This window comes from Crotalus tigris, unplaced genomic scaffold, assembly GCF_016545835.1.
Source record: "Crotalus tigris isolate CLP2741 ecotype Arizona unplaced genomic scaffold, ASM1654583v1 scf7180000023829.5930981, whole genome shotgun sequence".
Lineage (NCBI taxonomy): Eukaryota > Metazoa > Chordata > Lepidosauria > Squamata > Viperidae > Crotalus > Crotalus tigris.
Window position 1 is genome coordinate 1018295 of NW_024100213.1, and position 21801 is coordinate 1040095.

Here is a 21801-nt window from a genome sequence, read left to right on the forward strand (position 1 = left end):
TGCATATGCCCACATATGTGGCCCAGAGAAACAACACAGGTAGACCTCAACTTACACCCTATTTGCTTAGTGATCATTCAAAGTTAGAAGGCACTGGGGGAAAAAGTGACTTATGACCATTTTTTTCACACATAGTCCCACGGTCACGTGATCAAGATTCAGAAGCTTGAAAACTGGTTCATATTTATGAGGGGTTGCAGTGTCCTGGGATCATCAGGTGATCCCCTTTTGTGACCTTCTGATAGGCAAAGTCAATGGGGAAGCCAGATTCACTTAACAACTGTGTACTAAATTGACAGCTGCAGTGATTTACATAACAACTGTGGCAAGAAAAGTTGTAAAGTGGGGCAAAGCTCACTTAACCACTGTCTCACTTTGCAACAGAAATGTTGGGCTCAGTTGAGTTCATAAGTCAAGGATGCCCTTTGGCAAAGTTGAGGATGGAGTTAAGGGTGCCATACTTCGCATCCTTTGCATGGGTATCAGCAACAGGCTTGAAATTGATGGATTGGGTGAACCACCCAGCCCTGAACTGTATGGACTTATATATAGGAAGTCCTAGACTTATATATAGCAAGTCCTGGCCCTTTTATGACTTGTGGACTTCAACTCCCAGAATTCCTCAGCCAGCACCAGGGAAGCAGGATATGACCTTTGGGACATAATAGGATTAACCCATCACCATCAGAATACCAGAAAAGCACACTCAGACCCAGATCAAAGTTCATGCCACAGGAACAGGAAACAACTCAAAAGGTACGCTGGTTGAGGAATTCTGGGAGTTGAAGTCCACAAGGCATAAAAGGGCCAAGTTTGAAGACCCCTGGTTTAGACAAATCACCTGAAAAACAAGCATCTCACAACTTTTGAAAGCTAAAATTTGCCTAAAGAGGAATATTTTGTGCAGAAAAAGTTGACTTGGAAAATCATTGTCTTGCATTGCAGTGTTTTTTCTGAGCGTCAGAAGTCCAAAACACATCTCTAAACAAAGGAGTGGCAGATCACTTCTATTCTCTGCCAAGAAAATTTAGGCTGAGCTCCAGGAAGGTTATGCTTTTTATTGAATAACTAAGGAATAATTGATAAAATACCAGTAAATACAAGGCTGTGTAACCTCAACGTCAACTGATTTAGCAGAATTTGCTTGGCTTTTTCCATTCTGTTTCATCAGTTTGAAAATTAGATTAGGTAGCTTGAATTGCATGAGACAGATAATGCATTTTGAACCAATCTGTGGTTAACTGAAACATGGCTTATTTAAGTATTTCAGATTCCTGGGTTTGTACAATGCAGTGAGCTACAAATTTAAGCATTCTGGCCAAGCATATTGTGAAGCAACAATCTGTATGTGAGAAAGCCTGCAGAGCTGGTTGAATTCACATGCTATGACAGTGATGGCGAACCTTTTAGAGACCGAGTGCCCCAAAACTGCCCCATCCCCGGCTTGCCCCCGCTCTGCCCTCAGCCCGCCCGCTCTCAGGGCTATCCACGGCCCGCCACAGATCACCCAGGCAGCCCTGCAGCGCCATGGTGTCCACGCCCTCTGCCCATACCCCACAGCATCATCTGCTGCCCAGCTGCCATGTGCTTGGTTGTGCTGCTCCGCGCAGGCCGCACCCGGGGGTGACTCTCCTCTGGGGGGGGGCTGCTGGGGAGGAGGGGGCTGCAGGGGAGGCGGGGCTGGGGTAATGGCGTGCATGCCCACAGAGAGGGCTCCAAGTGCCGCCTCTGGCACTTGTGCCATAGGTTCACCACTACTGTGCTATGATATGCCATAACATGGCTTGGTTTTACCTCAGCACAATGTGGAAAAAAAAACCAGCCTGAGTGTTTCATAAACCATTATTTATTACCAAGCCAGTTAATGGCTTCTCAATAAGCCATGATGAAGTCATGGCTTAGTATAAAGGGTGTATCCACTCATTATTGTAAACTTGAAGTTGGCAGCAGGTATGAAATAATGATCTCTGAGTGATTAGTTGGCATGGGGTTAATTTTGAAAATATCCTACATTCAGAAACTAGAGAAGGGCTGACATCCTATCCCTAAACTAAGGAGTAATGTAAAATAATTAATTTCAGTCATAGAACCATTGAAATATAGGACTGGAAGAGAGTCTTCTAGTCCAGTGTTTCCCAAACTTGACAATTTTAAGGCATGTGGACTTCAACTCCCAGAATTCCACAGTCAGCGTTGCTGGCTGTGGAATTCTGGGAGTTGACGTCCTCATGCCTTAAAATTGTCAAGTTTGGGAAACACTGTTCTAGTCCAACCCCCTGCTCAAGACAGTAGTCTTTATCTCATCCTAGAGAAATAGCTCTCCAGTCTCTTCTTAAAAACTTCCAGTGTTGGAGCACCCACAATTCTGAGCGGCAAGCTGTTCCACTGATTAATTGTTCTTGCTGGCAGGAAATTCCTCCTTAGTTCCAGGTTGAATTATCCTCTGATAAACCTCCACCCATTGCTTCCTGTCCTGCCCTCAATGCGTGACAAAACTGTTATTAAAATGCAGAGCATAATGCTTGTTGAAGTTTTTGCCTAAGCATCCCTTACAATGTGTCTACTGCAGACAGATCTGTCTGATAAATTGCGATAAAGGGACACACACATTATTACTACAGTATTAATCTTAATTGAATTCATGGATTACAATTGCAAATACATGCAGATGAATTAAAAAAAACCCAATAGCGCCCAAGCAAATAAATACTTTGCTGCTGTTGTATATAGATAATAGACATGTTGGCTCATGCATTGAGCTGATTAATTTCTGATTAAGTGTTAAAAGTGTCAGAAATTTAAAAATCATTTAAAGATGCTCAACTGCTATTGGCATATCTGATTGACACCGCAAAGCAAGTAGAATCTCCCATTCTTGCTGTTCTTATCATTTGTTGCTCTATACCAGGGGTCTTCCAACTTGGGCCTTTTATGACTTGTGGACTTCAACTCCCAGAATTCCTCAGCCAGCCTGGCTGGCTGAGGAATTCTGGGAGTTGAAGTCCACAAGTCATAAAAGGGCCAAGTTGGAAGGCCCCTGCTCTATACCCATTCATAAATAAACTTCGGGATTCAGATACGGCTGTATCCAGAGTGAGTATTCCTTCTATAAAGCACACAGGAGAACAGGATGATGATGATTAATCCCGACAGACTGAAGCCAATTGTTGCTGGGATCAGCCTCTTGTTTCTATCCAAAGTGCACTCCTCTTCTGCAATTTGGAAAAAAAGAACATTAGACTTCAATAAAGAAGCATCATATGATTCCACGGTGATTTTCATCATAGTCAAATAAAGCTATAGAGAATTATCCCAGACCTTGTGAGCACCCTATGTAAAAGTTATCTTTGTATGAGTTGAAATCATCTGAACTATGGGAAATCTTTAAAGAGGCAGTTTGGTTTAGTGGTTAAGGCACCAAACTAGAAAGCCAGTACACCAGAGGTCTTCAAACTTGGCCCTTTTATGACTTGTGGACTTCAACTCCCAGAATTCCTCAGCCAGCCAGGCATGCTGGCTGAGGAATTCTGGGAGTTGAAGTCCACAAGTCATAAAAGGGCCAAGTTTGAAGACCCCTGCAGTAGACCATGAGTTCCACCTTAGGGATGAATGCTGGTTGGGTGACTTTCAGCCAGTCACTCTCTCTTAGCCCAACCCGCCTCCCAAGGTTGTTGTTGTGATGAAAATAGGAGGAGGAAGGTGTGTTGGATATGTTCCCTTCAGTTATTTATATAAACCATAAAGGCATGATAAAAATAATGAATAAATAATGCTATGAATGTCTTGACAATCCCAATAAGATTGAAATTGGTCGTGTGCTGCCTCCTGGTAGTCAGTACATCTGAAAATTATAAAAGCATTTGTTCTTTGGGGGGGGCTACTGGGGAATTTATTAAAGGCAGGAGTCCTATGCACATATTTATATGCATGCATATCAATTGGCTTGGATTAAATGCAGCACACTGAGAGAGAATCGGTGAAATCTTCATCGCTTGGCATCTAGCCCAAGACCTATGGTGTGAAAATGTCTCTTTGTACCCTCAGCAGGAAAACTCTTACTCATAGGACCCCCCCCCCCAGGGTTGAATTTACTAACCTTTTCCAAATTGGTTGTTTACGATATCAAAAGCTTGAAGCTGGGAATTGGCAACCTGCAGTTGAAAGTTGCTGGCCAAGCTCACCGTTTGCTTACTGAGACATTTGAAGGAGTTTCCCACAGCTGTGGAAAAGAGCTGCTCGTTTTTAATTCCGTTGTACACAAAACCTGAAATTTGCAGAGAAAGACACATCATTGCTGATTTTTGTGGCTAATTTTCTCTCTGGGATATCTCTGGGTCTGTGTAATACTAAACCCTAAAACTAATGCCCTGTTTTTTGCCCAACACTGAGCTGTGCTTTAGATGTCCTGGTTGGAGTCATATAATACAGGGGTTCCCAACCCCCGATCCGTGGACCTGTACTGGGCCGTGGCATGCCAGCAACCGGTTGGCACAAACAAGCAAAGCCCCATCTGTGGGATGCAGGCAGCACACAAAACCAGGCACTCTCCAGTCCGTGGAAAAACCTTTATCCACGGAACTGGCCCCTGGTGCCCAAAAGGTTGGGGACTTCTGATATGATAGACTAATCCAGGGGTCTCCAGAGTTGGCAATTTTAAGACTTGTGGACTTCAACTCTCAGAATTACCCAGCCAGCATGGGGGATTCTGGGAGTTGAAGTCCACAACTCTTAAAGTTGCCAACTTTGGAGACTCCTGGACTAGGCCAATGTTTCTCAACCGTGGCCACTTTAGGATATGTGGACTTCAACTCCCAGAATTCCCCTGCCAGCATGAAGGTTGAAGTCCACACATCTTAAAAGTGGTCAAGGCTGAGAAACATTGGGTGATTCTAAGATACAGTTGGTTTGGCTATGGTTCCAGGCTAAGTTAATCTGCAGTCTTCCAGATCTTGAGCTGGTATCAACAGGGAGGGATCTCAATGCCTGAACTCTGTTCTGCTTTAGTATTGAGGGTAATATCCTTACAGCTTTAATGCAGGATAAATTAGTGGAATTCCTAAAAAAGTTCCATAAAAGTGTTTCATGCCAGTGAGAAAAACAATCCCCGCTAATAGATAGATAAATAACCTTTGTCATTTTTTTACTGTGGGCACAGTGGCACACATTAAAAATGAAATTTAGTTGCTTGCTCTCAAAGTGTACACATACATAACACACATTTAAACATACTATATACAACATATGTATAGACCAGTGATAGCGAACCTTTTAGAGACCGAGTGCCCAAACTGCAACCCAAAACCCACTTATGCATTGTCAAGTGCCGGGTGGGTGTGGCCCATTGGCTGGGTGTGGCTGCAGTGGTAACGGCAGACTGGGTGGGACTAAAAGGTTCAATCAATCAATTCCAACTTTGCAAGATCTTTTCTTTCCCCCGCGAGAAGTTGAAATTGATTGATTGATTGATTGCACACAGCAGCGGAGGCCTAAAGCAAAAAGGTTTTATAAAACCCAGCTGAAGGCCTAGGACTGGGGCGACGGTGCGCGTGCCCACAGAGAGGGCTCTGAGTGCCGCCTCTGGCACCCGTGCCATAGGTTCGCCACCACTGGTATAGATCTACACCAGTGGTTCTCAACCTTTCTAATGCCATGACCCCATAATATAGTTCCCCATGTTTTGGTGACCCCCAAGTGGGTGTGGCCACCAATAAGAGGGAGTAGGACAGCTAGGGAAAAGGGGAAAAAAATGGCGGACCACGTGGTTTGGCGACCCCCGTGAAATGGTCATTCGACCCCAAATGGGGTCCCGACCCACAGGTTGAGAACCACTGATCTATACCCTTACATATAAGCAACGTATAAATACTAATCACTGTCCAACTTGAATACATAGCGGAAGGAGGAAGCTTGAGAGTTCACAAGGTTAATACTGTATGGAACAAAACTGTGACTGAATCTGGATGTTCTGCTTCGGATATCACGGAGCCCCCTCCTCCCAGAAGGTAACAAGGAAAACAAGTCATGAGGAGGATGTGTAGCGTCCCAGACAATCTTATGGACCCTGCTCAAGCAACGCTTCTGTTCTATGTCCTGGATGGGAGGGAGGAAATTGCCAATGATCCTTTCTGCCATCCTCACCACTCTCTGCACTGCCTTCCTGTCTGAAGCAGGGATGCTTCTAAACCAGATGGTGATGCTGTATGACAGGATGCTCTCGATCGTCCCTCTGTAGAAAGTGGTCAGGACAGAGGAAGGAAGATGTGCTTTTCTCACGCAATGCAGAAAATGCAGGCGCTGCTGTGCCCGCTTCACCAGTGTCTCACTGTAGAGTGACCAAGCTAGCCTACATGTTAACTGCACACTCAGGAATTGGATGCAGGTAACCATCTCCACAGGTGAATCATTAATGAACAGAGAAGTGTAGCTGTGCCTGCCTTTTCTGAAATTGACAATGCTCTCTTTGGTTTTTGCAGTATTTAAAACTAGGCTGTTTTCCTTACACCAGTTCACCAAACCCTCAACTTCCTTGCAGAGGTGGACTGTGGACTAGGGGAAGAGATATGTTTTGAAGTTGCTGGATTTGGGTTAATCTGAAAAGATCAGCTAGTTGTCTCTAGAGTTTAGTTCTTTAGAGCCTTTCTGCTTCAGTTCTGGTCACCACGATACAAGAGATGCTAAGACTCTAGAAAATGTGCAGAGAAAAGCAACCAAGATGATGAAGGGTCTAGACGCTAGAGGCTAAATCATATGATGAAGGGTTGAGGACAGTTAGGTATGTCTAACCCAGTGTTTCTCAACCTTGACAATTTTAAGGCATGTGGACTTCAACTCCCAGAATTCCACAGCCAGCATTGCTGGCTGTGGAATTCTGGGAGTTGAAGTCCACATGCCTTAAAATTGTCAAGGTTGAGAAACACTGGTCTAATCTATCAAAGATGGGGGGGGGGGCATGATAGCTGCCTTCCAGTACTTGCGGGGCTGTCACAGAGAAGAAGGGATTGACTTATTCTTCAAAGCACCAGAGAGCAAGAAAAGAAATAACGGGTGGAAGCTTGTTAAAGAGAAATCCAATAGAGAAGTTAGGAGAAATTTTCTGATAGTGAGAACGAGGTCCCTTCCAGTCCTCTGATTCCATGTTCTATTTGTAACCCAGCATTTAGTTGTGCCAGTATCTCAGGGAGAGATGGATGCCTCTTTAGCAATCATCTGAATGTAGACACCGTAATACCTACCTTGTGAGAGAACTGTCAAAGAAGCTTCAGTCACGCTGATATAATAGACCATTTCTTTCTGCAAGTAGTAATGGAAGGAGAGAGAAAGGTTTTGTAGCATTTTAAATCCCAATGACTTTTTAGGGAATTAGCTTGGATTCATGCATCACATTATGCCTTTATATTTTTCAAGGCTGATCTTGTGTGCCCAGCACTTTCATTGCTACCTCATGTTGGCTTCATATGGCTAGTTTCATTCAAGCTTAGCATGTTATTTGAATCTCCAGCCAATGTAATTTATAAACTATAGGAATGTAGAAGTCTGCGTGAACCCAACTGATGGTGCTTTACTCTGCAAATTACAGATAAGCAAAATGTGTTTTACTATTTATTTACACCAGTTTATTATTTCTTTATGGCAAATTCTTTATGCCACCTATTCATCAGATTCAACAAGCTACAGGTAATCCTCAATTTACAACAATTCATTTAGTGACCGTTCAAAGTTACAATGGCACTGAAAAAAGTGGCTTATGATCATCTTTCTCACTTATGACCGTTACAGCACCCCCGTGGTCACATGATCAAAATTCAGCCGTTTGGCAATCAGTCCATATTTATGACGGTTGCAGGGTCCCGGGGTCAGGTGATCCCCTTTTGTGACCTTCTGACAAGTAAAATCAATGGAGAAGAAAGATTCACTTAACAATCGTGTTACTAAATTAACAATTGCAGTGATTCACTTAACAACTGGAGCAAGAAAGGTCCTAAAATGGGGCAAAATTCACTTAACAGTTGTCTCACTCAACAGAAGTTTTGAACTCAGTTGTGGTCATAAATTGGCTTATAGTCCACAGTGACTAGAGTCACATATCACGCTGAGCCTCATACAGACTGAAGATAAGGAACAGATTCACCTCTACAAGGTGACATCCTGAAGCAAATGCCGCTATTGTGTTTCTGATGTGTGAAGCAGATACATAAATTATGGCATTTCTGCAAATTCAAAATACAGCATACATGGCCTCCATACCTGGCACAACCAGGGTTGCACACCCAGGATTGCACACCTGTAATAAAGAAAGCCCAAAGTAAACCACCATATTAGAGCTTAACGTGAGAGTGAATTTGAGTCTTTTTCTTAAATCGACGGCTGCATTCATATCACATCCTTCACCAGATTGGGGAAGGTCTTTTCAAATGCTTTGGCTAAGCATGATTAAGACTGTTGAGTCCGTGGCGGGAAAACAGACACGAGAAGCAGCTGGAGTTCTCAGTTTCATTTATTCAGCATTCAGCTTACATGAAGATGGCTTCAGCCTCGCCCAAACGCCTCGCAGCCTCTTATATAGGCAACTCCCGGGTAAATGGGTTACTTTTCCCGCGCCAGCACCCGCGCATGCGCACGGCGCTGGCGACAGCCTGTCTGGTCCCGGGCAGCTTTGCACCTGCCCGGGACTGCCTGCAAACGCCCGAGCCGTTTGCAAGGCTCGGGACATAACACCCCTTTCCCCCGGGCTAAAACTACTACCAACATACAACATTTATTTTATATGACATTTTGCTCCCCAGTGCTCCCACTGATTACTGGCTTTTGCCTTGCCAGCAATGTTATGTAATCTTCTAGATACTTAGGAGATTTCTTTGCTCTCTGTGACCTTCTTAGCTCTGGGTTACTGGCATAAGTCCCCTGACTGGAGGGAGGCGTGAGCCTGTTCTCTCTATTGTGTCCTGGTGTCTTCCAAGGACTGTGCCCCGATGCCTGGCCTGCTTGCTTGCCCACCGGGCTCGTCAGGCCAGGGCTTCTGTTACTTTGTGACCTGGTTGACCTACCTAGCTGTAGACCCTCAGGCCCCTTGAAGTGATAGCCGCTGCTGGGCGTCTCTGTAGAACCTCCTAGGTCAGTCCAAGACCTGTCAGGAGGCTGTCCATTCCCTGAACCCCATTCTGTGTTCGGGCTCGTGTGGGTTTCTGTACTTTCCCAAAACTCAGGTGTTCCCTGATTTGTGCTAGGGTTGTTGTAGTCGGGACTTGGTTCCTCGACTAACTCTGTGTATGTTTGACCCCCTGTAGGATTTGGGGTAAGGTCAGGCCAACCTTGGGAATTGTGTGCCAGTTCTCTTGCGGGGAATGATTTGTTGGGATGCCCCCGGGTATCCTCCGTTGCTGGAGTGCTGTGTGATGTGTGTGGAAAGTGAGTATGCCCCCGGGGTGACTCCCTGGCTGGAGTAGGCGTGAGTGCCTGTTGTGTGGGTAAGCTCCATGACTTTCTTTTCGGAGCAATTGCAGAACCTGGGACGAGCCGTTTGTGGCTCCCTCAGTGGAGATGGGCAGTAGCTCTTGCCCTTCCCTTTGCTCCAAAGGGTCCCCCTCCCCCCCTGGAAAAGACCCAGGAGTCTCAGCAGAAAAGTCTCGCCTAGAGCGAAGTTGGTCGATGTGCCGACGCAGGACACGACCGTTGTCCAGGGCAACCTCGTAGGAGAGAGGACCTGTGATCCTGGACACAGAAGCGGGGACCCATGTATGACCAGGCCCGTAATTGCGAGCCCAAACCGGGGCACCCACAAGTAGTTGTCTAGGTGCCCTAGGATGTGAGGTAGATGAAGGCAGTCTGTCCGGATGCAACCGGTCAAGTCTAGTAGTAAGTTGGCGCCCCCAACGAAGTTCAGCTGGACTTCTCCCTGTAGAAGTGGACGGTGTGGTGCGATAAGAAAGGAGAAAGTCAGCCAACCTGTGATGCCAGTCCCCGTAGGTGAGTCTCTTCAAGGCGTCCTTTGCGATGCGCACCATGCGTTCAGCCATACCGTTGGTGGACGGGTGAAAGGGCGCAGACGTGGCATGACGAATCAGGTTTGCCTGTAAGAAAGCTTGGAATTCGGAGGAGGTGAATTGAGGGCCGTTGTCGGACACATGACATCTGGCAGCCCGTGTGCAGCAAAAATCCCCCTCAGTACCTGAATAGTCTTTGCAGTGGTGGTGGATGAGACAGGCACAACCTCAAGCCATTTTGAATGGCTGTCAACAAGGACCAAGAAGAACTGGCCCTGAAAGGGCCCAGCGTAGTCAATGTGCACCCTAGACCATGGGGACTGTGTCTCCTCCCATCTATGCACAGGAGCTTGGGGCATCTCTGGGCGAGATCGTTGGCACAGGTGGCATGCGTGTACCTTAGCCTCAATATCTTTATCTAAAGCAGGCCACCACAAGTGGCTGCGTGCAAGAGCCTTCATACGAACAATGCCAGGATGACCCTCGTGGAGGGATTCTAAGACCCTAGTCCTCATTGAGGTGGGAATGACAACTCTGTTTCCCCAAAGCAGACAACCCTGAGAAAGGGACAGTTCGTTTCTTTTGGACCAGAAACTCTGAAACTCAGGACTAGGGCAGTGCTCAGGCCACCCGGACAGGACCCAGGAGCGGACACGTGAAAGTGTGTGATCTGTACCTGTTTCAGCGGTAACATCCCTGGCACTAAGAGGGAGCTCGGGCAAGGCTTGGATTGATAGAATGTTGACAGCTGGCGCGGGGTCAGCTTCTACTACTGGCAGAGGCAATCTACTGAGGCCATCAGCATGGCCCATTTCTTTCCAGGCTTGTGGAGTAATGAAAAATCATATGCAGACAAAAAATAGACCACCTAAGCATTCTAGGGGAAATGATTTGGGGAGTCTGCTTACGTGTGGTAAACAGTCCCAGCAGAGGCTTATGGTCAGTGAAGACCGTGAAATGCCTGCCATATAAAAAATCGTGGAATTTTTTAATTCCAGCAACAACAGCCAGAGCCTCCCTGTCTATCTGAGCGTAGTTGCGCTCAGCAGAAGACAGTGTTCTGGAGTAGTATGCAATAGGAACCTGAGTTCCATCAGACCTGAGGTGACTCAGGACAGCTCCAACCCCGTAGGGGGACGCATCACAAGCGATGCACACAGGGAGAGACTCGTTGAAATGTGCAAGAACACTGTTAGAAGTGAGCAAGGCCTTGACTTCTTTAAAGCAAGCCTCATGCGCTTGTGACCACAGCCACACAGCCTGTTTGTCTAGTAGCCTGTGAAGAGGCTCAGCTACACTAGCTTTATGTGGAAGAAAAGAATTGTAGAAATTCAGGAGGCCTAGAAGGCCTGAAGTTCGGCCTTAGACTTTGGCCTGGGTGCATCTAAAATAGCAGTTAGTTTGGATTCAGCAGGATGAATCCCAGCAGCATCAATTTTGAATCCCAGAAATTCAGTAGAAGGCACCCCAATCTGCATTTGTCTTTTCTGAGCTTGAGGCCTGATTTCCTGAATCTTAACAGGACAGCCCTAAGCCTTTCAGCTAGAATGTGTGTGGAGTCTCCTGCAATCAAGACATCGTCAAAGTAGGGGCAGACCCCTGGTATACCTCGTAGTGTGTTTTCCATTACGCTTTGGAAAATCCCAGGAGCGACATTTACTCCAAACTGTAGCCTTTTTACCTTTAAAGGCTCCCCTGTGGGTCACAATGGTCTGAGCTATGGCAGCATCATCATCAACAGGCAGCTGTTGATATGCTTGAGCTAGGTCAAGCTTTGCAAAAACACGCCCCCCCTTGAGAGAGGCCAGATGTGACTGACCACAGGAACAGGATAGGCATGTTGCTGCAATGCCTTATTGAGTGTGCATTTGTAATCAGCACAAATGCGAATGTCCCCATTTGCCTTTAGAGGCGTGACAATGGGGGTCTCCCACGGGCTGGAATCAACAGGTTCTAGGATTCCCTGTTGGATTAGTTTGTCTAATTCAGTGTCAATCTTACTTTTTAAAGCAAAAGGGACCCTTCTTGCTTTAATCCTAATGGGAGTGACAGTGGGGTCTAGCTTTAAGGACACAGGTGGTCCTTTGAATGTGCCCAGCTGGGGGCTGAAAACATCTGCAAATTCTTTGCAGACTTCCTGTAGGTCGAGTGTTTGTAAGCTATTGAGTCCTGTGACGTGTATCCCCAGGGCCTCAAACCAATCGAGTCCTATGAGACTCGTTCGTTCACCCCCTACTACTAATAAGTCTAGTGGACCTTCAAAACTCTTGTATTGCACGTTAAGGGTGGCCTCCCCCTTAACACACACTCTTGAGTTCTGAAAATCTGTTAATACAATATCAGAAGGCCTTAACTTGGCCTTAGACCCACTTCTGGAACAAATCTTCCTAAATGTATGCAATGAAATGATGGACAGGGCAGACCCTGTGTCTAGTTCCATAGATAATGGAACCCCTTGTAGCTTCACGTTGAGTGACAGCTTTTTCTTCATGGGCTTGTGTGTGCCTGTTCTACAGATGCTTCTTCGCGAAGCGCAAAAACCTACCCTATTCTGGCTGGGGAATCTGGTACCCTTCAGGCGTTCTTCTTGGGGTTGTGCCTTTCGTCGGCCCAGGCACACAGCTGCAATATGCCCTTGTTTACCGCATGCCCGGCAGGTAGCGGAGCGGAACTTGCAGTCGGTTCTCCTGTGGCGACCTCCACAGCCGATGCACTTGAGCGGAGCCGAAGAACTTCCCTTCTGGTTCTCTTCCCTCGCGGGGTGTAGACGGTCGACTTCCTCGTCCGGATCCTCCTCGGAGTTTCGTCGGACGTCTTCCTGGTGCACGGACGCACCCTCTGCACTGTTTCTGATCGGCCGCATGTTTTTGACGGCGCCGCCTGCTGCTTCTTCTGCGGTGACTTCCCTTAAGGCGTCTTGGAAGGATAATTCTTCCTTTGCGAAAAGTCTCTGTTGTAGCTCGCGATGCCTTAACCCGCACACGAATCGGTCCCTCAGTCGTTCCTCGAGGTCCTTGAACTCGCAGGGCTTGGCGGCCTTCCGTAACGCGGCGATGTATTCCTTGGCTGACTCACCGGACCGTTGATCTCTTTGTTCGAAGGTGTGGCGCCATGAGATAACGGACACCCTGGGGTTGAAGTGCTCCTTCAGCAGCTTCTTCAGGTCTGCGTAGCTTACAGACTCTACTGGGACAGGTGCTGCAAGGTTTTCTGCGATTTCGAAGGCGTCTTGGCCGCAAACGCAAAGCAGGGTGGCCGCCTTCAAGCTATCTTCCCTCACTTGGTTTGCCTTGAAGTAGTTCTCCATTCTGGATACGTAGGACTCCCACCGCTCTGGATGTGAGACGTCGAATTCCGAAAGCCTTCCGATTTTCGCCATCTTCGGATCTTCAGGAGACGGGTCTATCAGCCAGCCTACCCCCGAATGCGCACCGGATTGGCGGGCAGCTGCCGAGTCGACGCCGTTCCTCTTCCGCCGCTCAGGACTCCTTGGGTAAGCTTACACTTCTTCCTTTCCAGGTAGTGCAAGGCATCCCACCTTCGTCGCCAGTGTTGAGTCCGTGGCGGGAAAACAGACACGAGAAGCAGCTGGAGTTCTCAGTTTCTTTTATTCAGCGTTCAGCTTACAGGAAGATGGCTTCAGCCTCGCCCAAACGCCTCGCAGCCTCTTATATAGGCAACTCCCGGGTAAATGGGTTACTTTTCCCGCGCCAGCACCCGCGCATGCGCACGGCGCTGGCGACAGCCTGTCTGGTCCCGGGCAGCTTTGCACCTGCCCGGGACTGCCTGCAAACGCCCGAGCCGTTTGCAAAGGCTCGGGACATAACAAAGACCAATCTTTTTCTCTCCGCCTTCTTTGTATAAAACCAATCCATTTGATGGGTTTATGATTCCAAGTTTCACACAACTCAGAACCAAGGTTAATTCAGCAGTCTGATTATAGATATTTATGTATTTATTTATTTATTTTGGAAAATTGATATAGCCACCTACTCGCTCACAATTTACAGAAAATAAAACAGAATATAGGAAAAAAATAAAAAAAATTATTATCATTGTTATGGTTATTACCCCCCATTGTGTGCATGCCACCAGGTAAGAATATTTATGGTATGGCCAGCTCTTTCTCTTTCCAAACCTTTTCTAGTGTTTTTTTTTTTCCTTTTTTGAGTGCCAATAAAGAAGGAAAATTAAACAGCACCTAAATACTAGGAATCCAGTAACTTGGATTCTGGTTGGTAAACATGCTTCTTGAGGAAATGGGAGAGAAACTTCATATCTACTCATATTTCAAGGAGCAGATTTGACCTTCCTCTTGTATCATGAAAGGATCGGATTATGCAATGCAGTATCTTTAGCAATACTGGCCATGGAAGGCAGTGGGAAGGTTTAGGCAACTCAAAATTTAGAATAGAGTGGAGTGGAGTGGAGTGGAATGGAATAGAATAGAATAGAATAGAATAGAATAGAATAGAATAGAATAGAAGGATTAGGCAACTCAAAATTTAGAATGGAGTGGAGTGGAGTGGAGTGGAATAGAATAGAATAGAATAGAATAGAATAGAATAGAATAGAATAGAATAGAATAGAATAGAATAGAATAGAATAGAACCTTGGAGGTCTTCTAGTCCTACCCCCTGCTCAGGCAGGAAATCCTATACCATTTCAGACAAATGGTTGTCCAGTCTCTTCTTTAAAACTTCCAGTGTGGGAGCATTCAAAACCTCTGGAGGCAGGTTGTTCCACTAATTGTTCTAACTGTCAGGAAGTTTCTTCTTAGTTCTAGGCTGTTTCTCTGCTTGATGAGTTTCCATCCCTTGCTTCTTGACCTGCCCTCAGGTGCTTCGGAGAAGGCAGCACAAGAAGCAAGGGATGGAAACTAATCAAGGAGAAAAGCAACCTAGAACTAAGAAGAAACAATTTGCACCATTGTTTCGCCACAGCCATTAATGTGCCTCTCAACTGCACAGCCCTTTCTCAGAGCTTACTTGAGTGAAATAATACTTCACTTGCAGAGAAGCAAAGAGATAGAACAAACACTAGAAGCTGAGCCTTTATTTCCCAGTTGTCAAACTGGCCACGTCAGGTGACATGTCGCGACGTATCGTGCCTTTTTTTGCACTGCCGGAGCTGGGGTGGGCGCAGCCTATGTGTGATGCAACCGGCCGGCAGTTTGACACCCCTGCTTTATTTGAAAGGGGGTTGGAGAGATGGGGAGGGGCTTACAGAGCGTATGCTGTGCAGTAATTTAGGTCTGTGTGAAAGACAGAGACAGCCTTTTCATTTTTCTCCGATCTGTCGTGAAATCTGGAACTGTCTGATACAGGTAGTCCTTGACTTATAACCACTCATTTAGCGACTGTACAAAGGTACAAAGGCAGCCCCCAACCTTTTGGGCCCCAGGGATGGGTTCTGTGGAGAGAGGTTTTCCCACAGATTGGTGGGGACGTGGTTTCGCATGCTGCCTACATCCTGCGGATGGGAGCTTCGCTTGTTTGCGTGGACTGGTTTCTGGCATGGCGTGGACCAGTACTGGTCCACGGATCGGAGGTTGGGGACCCCTGCTATAACCGGTCCTCACGCTTACAACTGTTGCAGCATCCCTATGATTACATGATCAAAATTCAGGGGCTTGGCAACTAGGATGTATTTACAAATGGTTGCCGTGTCCAGGGATCATGTGATCGCCATTTGCGACCTTCCCAACCGCGTTCCGGCAAAAGCAGAGCCAATGGGGGAAAGTTTAACAACTACGCGAGTCACTTAAAAACTGCAAAGATTCACTTAATAACCATGGGTAAAAAAGATTGCAAAATTGGGTGCGGCTGACTTAACAACTGCCTTGCTTAGCAAAAGAAAATTTGGTCCCAATTGCAGTCATAAGTCAAGGGCTATTTGTAGCTTTGTTATCAGGTTGTATGCATGTGTGTTGCATACACGCCAATTTTGTGCCTTAGAAACTGACCTAACTTCAGTAAAGCAAAAATAATTATTTACTAATTCATTACTTGTGTTTTCTCTTAGTTTCAAGGCTGCCCAAATCTCAAAGAGTGCAAAGAGTGGGTCAACGGGCAGTGCTAAGCTATAACAAGCTAAGTAAGCCAGAACTAGTTGGACTGACATACATGTAGATAGTCTAATCTGTGGGGCTAACTATCGTAAAGTAAACATGCTACACACAACTATAATTGAAGCCCCTTGTCTGCTCATGTGTTATTTTTATCTTCTCTGCAGATATTCCAGAGTGGATGCATTTCAACAAGCCACAAATCATAGATTACATCCCTACACTCCCAGAACTAAAGAAAGGCATTATGATTCGGCATAATCCATGAAGCATGAGAAATTAAAATAGTAGGTGGAATTGCCACATTAAAAATTGAAAAGAAATCACATGAGGGCAAATTGGAAGGAGAAAAGGTTAAAGTCAGAGCAACACAACTAGTAATTACTTGCAATGAAGATGTATTGCATTGTTTTATTTACACGTTTTGTCTTACCATTCCCCAATGACACAACATATTTTTCCTTCCCAGAAATTTATAAGCTACCTTTCTATTAAAGAGATATATTGTGTGGCTATATTTCACTTTGTATGTATTCTGGTTTTCCGTATCATATTCTTCCCAGTTTTATGTGATATGCAGAACTGATTCAGTGAATAAAAAACATGGCTTGGTTAAGGGAAGGAAACCTCAGCTTAGAAACCTGTTTAATGTTGGTTTAATTCCAAGAAGTGAAAGCTTTATGGCTTATTCTTACTTTGTTTTTATTCTGTGCCTAAACTTGTAACCAATTCACAAATGTTCAAAGCAAGACTTGGGGAAGCTAGCTATGATCAATTTTCTGTTTGAGAAGGCTGAATTTGCAATGGTTTGGACTTTTTAAATTAAATATGATGTCTGCATTTATTTTAGCCCCTTCACTGGGGCTGTTGGCATATGCAAGGTGATATACGTGTGTAGATAACCATGATCTGAGTACTTCTCTTGAAAGAACATTCTTCTCTTGAAAGAACATGAAAGAACATAAAACTAAAGCCAAGCATTTCACAACACTAAAGTAAGAAGTAGAAAGTCAATATGAATATAACCCTTGTGGTTAGTTTGGCTAGTTCATTGTGTGTGTGTGTGTGTTGCATTTTCTGCCTGCTGGATACACCATTTGGTGTCATAGGAAACTTGACCTAACTTCAGCAAAGCAAAGATAATGACTGAGACCTATAGAAGTATCAATTGTATTAGTCATGATTTTGTTAATCATGGATTGTGACATGCTCATTGAGTCATTTCTTTGAAGAGGATTCCAAAGCCCTCAATTCTCCAATATACAGGTAGTCCTTGACTTACGACCACAGTTTGAGCCCAAAATTTCTGTTGTTAAGTGTAACATTTGTTAAGTGAGTTTTGCCCTATTTCACGACCTTTCTTGCCACAGTTGTTAAGTGAATCACTGCAGTTGTTAGGTTAGGAACAGGGTTGTTAGGTGCATCTGGCTTCCCCATTGACTTTGCTTGTCAGAAGGTCGCAAAAGATGATCCAGCACGCTGCAACCGTCATAAATATGAGTCAATTGCTAAGTGTCTGAATTTTGATCACGTAACCCATGGGGGATGCTGCAACAGTCATAAGTGTGAAAAATGGTCATAAGTTACTTTTTCAGTGCCGCTGTAACTTTAATAATCACTAAATGAACTGTTGTAAGTTCAAGGGCTACCTGCAGCGGTGGGATCCAGCCGGTTCGCACCACTTCAGCAGGACCGGTAGCTAATTTTTTGTTGCCCAGGCCCAGAATGGACTTCCGGAAGAGGCATCCACACAGAGAACCGGTTGTTCACATATTTGAATCCCACCACTGGCTACCTGTACCATCTCTAAAGAAAAACTTACCTTAGTAAAAATAAATTTTATGAAGCCACCATCAAACGAGATGTTGAGCATTGATTGGCTATATCCGCAATATCCTGCAGTCTGTGTGGCGTTGGGATCAATATTAAAATATTCTAGTTCGCCCTGTGAAATAGGCAAGACACCAGTGTGTTAATTTCAACAAAGACTGAGAAATTATTATTGCTTACAAATTTAGAGCAATAAATCTGTAAAAAAACTTCATTTTTAGGCTCATGGAACCAGATTGGGGAAGGCTGGATTAAACCCTTTCTGACCATACAAGGAACAAAAACAAGGAAAGGGGGTGGGAGAGCTACACTAGCCACTTACCGTTTTTGTGTTCGTAACAATCATCGTCAAGCCAGTTAAGGCTTTAATGCAATCTGCAGTTCCGTTGGAAACACTGTAAGTGCCCGTAATAGCTGGTGATGGTTGAAGTGCCAATCTTGGTCCAGTTTGACTTGTTGGTACAGGCGAAGTGGCCTGAACAGATGTCATGCTCTTGTGTGCTGCAGAACTTGTTTTCTCAGTGGTTGTGTGTTTCCTCAGCTTTGTGGTGTGCTGGTCAGTAGCCCTGGAGAGAGTCTTATATACATTTTCCTTAGTTGTGCTCAAAACAGGAGTCACTTTTTTTCGACTAGCTGATAGTCGCAGTTTTGAGGTTGTTTCTTGAGACACCGTTCTTGTTTTTAAAGCTTTGTGGGTTTCGGTCCAATCAGTTTGTGTGTCAGATGGCAAAACTGTTGTCCCTGCAGCCGCTATGGATTCCCACAAAGCCTGTAATTCTGTCAATGGGATGGATTCTGCCTTAGCTGTAGGCGCTGAAGAAATTCCTTGTGCTATTCCATGGCCTAATCGATTAGCCAATGCTTGTGAATGACTATATGGACGAATCATGGCTTGGGAATTGGAAGGAGTGGAGCTGTCAGGAAATGCCTGCAGAGATGAGGTGGGTCGTAGGTTTGTCCTATTTGATGCCTCTTTATCCAGCATGTTACCAGCGCAAGAAAAAACTGCTGTGCACAGAAAAGAGAGTTAGTCTTGTTTTTAACCAGCTTTCGTTATTATGCATGTCCCTGAACTTCTTTATGTACCTCAAGAAAAAAATGAAGTCCTTTCTCCTTAGCCTAAGTTCTTGGTGTACGTTCTGAATTTGCTCACCATTATGGAACTGTAATTATGGAAGTTTATAATCTTTATTATTACTGCTTTGCAAAGCCTTACTAAGACCATACGTGGAATACTGCATCTAGTTCTGGTCACTGCAACATAAAAAAGATGTTGAGACTTTGGAAAGAGTGCAGAGAAGAGCAACAAAGATGAACAGGAGCCTGGAGACTAAAACATATGAAGAACGATTGCAGGAATTGGGTATGTGCGGTCTAGTGAAAAGAAGGACTAGGGGCGACATGATAGCAGAGTTCCAATATCTAAGGGGCTGCCACAAAGAAGAGGGGGTCAACCTGTTCTCCAAAGCACCTGAAGGCAGGACAAGACGCAATAGATGGAAACTAATCAAGGAGAGAAGCAACCTAGAACTAAGGAGACATTTCCTGACAGTGAGAACAATTAACCAGTGGAACAACGTGCCTCCAGACGTTTTGAGTGCTCCATCACTGGAAGTTTTAAGAAATGATTGGACAACCGTTTGTCTGAAATGGTGCTTGAGCAGAGGGTTGGACTAGACCAGAGGTAGGCAACCTTGGCTCTTTTATGACTCGTGGACTTCAACTCCCAGAATTCCTGAGCCAGCCATGCTGGGGGGGGGAGGGAAGGGAGAGGTTTCCAAGCTGAGCCAGGCTGGCTCAGGAATTCTGGGAGTTGAAGTCCATGAGTCATAAAAGAGCCAAGGTTGATTACCCCTGGACTAGACCTCTTTGTTATTCTGTTAGAGTTTCTTCTACTGAGAAGAAGAGGAGGAGGAGGAGATTGCTTTAGAGTTAGCATCTTGAACTCCTTTCAGAATGTCTCAAACATACAGTTTTATGAATCAATTTCATGCTAACTCTATTTCTTTGGGGTATTTGTTTCAATTGCAAAATACACAAGAGTCTTCAATTTCCTGTTTCTCACTCTCCCATCATAGGGTTTTTCCATGTTGAAAGCATTTGCCTGCTCGTTTTTGCATAGAATGAAAAACTACCTTGAAATGTGCTGTGCCTATTGCCATTGGCTATCCTGCTGCAATGACATCTATATTTACTCATTGCAAGCCCCCGATTTCTCTCTAAGATTCTGGCTAACCAGCATTAATAGAAGATGCACCAGCTGAGGGTGCCCTGGGACAATATAAAATAAAAGAAAGTGTTCATGTTATTACCACTAAAGGCCAGTTTGTTTTGCTCTTGGACTGGGGATGAGAGGGCAAGCACAGGATGAGGGCGTTGAGGTTTACCAGAATTTAACTGTGCCATAGTTTGGTCAAGTGGGGCCACAGTCAGTGACCCTTTGCCACGGTGGATTTGATTAATCTTGGCAGGACTTTTTTTCTCATATAATGCCCAGAACGGAGTTCCGGCACCTTTTTTGGATGGAACCTTGAAGGGTAGGCAAGGTGGGTTGTATGATGTGTGTGAATTCTGGCACCTTTTTTTTTTAATAGAAAAAAAGCACTGAATCTTGGATCTAAAATGAGCTCTCTCTTTTGCACCACTTAGGATCCCAAGATTGCTTAAGAACTGCAACACTCATTACAAAAATCCAAAGAGGGGAAAATGGGTATGTTGTTCTCAGTCCCAACATCTTTGGTTTAAATACAGGCAGTCCTCGACTTATGATCACAACAATTTCCATTGTTAAACGAGACAGAGTTTTCTCCCATTTTACGACCTTTCTTGCCAGAGTTGTTAAGTGAATCACTGCAGCTTTTAAGTTAGTAACACAGTTGTGAAGTGAATCTGGCTTCTCCATTGACTCTGCTTGTCAGAAGGTCGCAAAAGGGGATCACATGACCCCAGGACACTACAACCGTCATAAATATGAGCCAGTTGCCAAGCATCTGAATCATGATTACATGACCATGGGGATGCTGCAACATGAAAAATGGTCATAAGTCACTTTTTTCAGTGATGGAACTTAGAAGGGTCACTAAACAAATGGTTGCAAGTCAAGAACAAAAGGTTGGATAAAAGTTATTTCACAGCAGATTTTTTTTTTCCCCACCAGTTGTTTACCTTAATCACTAACAAGCTACTTCCCGGATAGCCAAAACTGAACCTTCACTTGCATGCAAACATAATTCTAACACGGGCAAATAAAGTGTAGCATGTAGCCAGCTCTGTAGATGTCTACTCACCTCCAGCTGTGATTAGAAGAAATTCAATTAATGGCTTCCACCGACTCATGATGCAACCACTTTAAACTGAATTATTGTGGTAGAAGAGGGATTGGATTAATGCCACGTTTTGGTCCTTAAGAAGCCACAATGATCCTAGTGGTTTTTCTTCCCTACTAGCAGGTTCATTCAGCCACTTCTCTGGCGAACAAGAAGTCTACTGTTCCCTGATGAAGAGTTTTGAGCAAAGAGGAAGTAGTGCTCAAGAAGAGTGAAATCTCTGAGTTATATAGGCAGTTGGTAAGTCACATGTGAAAAGGAAAGGGTGGAGAAAAAGCATCTTTGAAACATGTGAGGGTGCTTTTTGAAAAGTTAGTGTGGAACTGAAATTAAGAGCAAGATTGCAGATGCTATGGCCAGTTACTTTCACTTTCTTTGTTAAAATTCTGCAATAGGCATTTCAATCTGAGCAGAAGAATGGATTCCAGAGACAAATGGATCCATCTAGATGAGCTAGGACAGGGGTAGGCAACCTTGGCTCTTTTATGACTCGTGGACTTCAACTCCCAGAATTCCTGAGCCAGCATGGCTCAGCTTGGAAACTCTCCCTTTCCCCTCAGCATGGCTGGTTCAGGAATTCTGGGAGTTGAAGTCCACG

At 45.0% G+C, this 21801-nt stretch overlaps 1 protein-coding gene across 2 annotated transcripts; it reads right to left on the reverse strand.

The window, feature by feature from the left end:
• Positions 1 to 1830: 1830 nt before the first annotated feature.
• Positions 1831 to 21393, reverse strand: LAMP3 (lysosomal associated membrane protein 3). Of its 2 annotated transcripts, none has more exons than XM_039321893.1 (6): positions 21165 to 21393; positions 18200 to 18882; positions 17870 to 17992; positions 7233 to 7290; positions 4097 to 4264; positions 1831 to 3212 (listed from the first exon to the last, which is right to left on the reverse strand). In XM_039321893.1, exons 1-6 carry the CDS (start codon positions 21211 to 21213, stop codon positions 3073 to 3075), a joined length of 1221 nt encoding a protein of 406 aa, XP_039177827.1. In that variant the 5' UTR covers positions 21214 to 21393; the 3' UTR covers positions 1831 to 3072. The 2 variants fall into 2 exon arrangements, with proteins under 2 accessions (XP_039177827.1, XP_039177826.1); XM_039321892.1 differs by having other exon boundaries at positions 18200 to 18885.
• Positions 21394 to 21801: the final 408 nt, after the last annotated feature.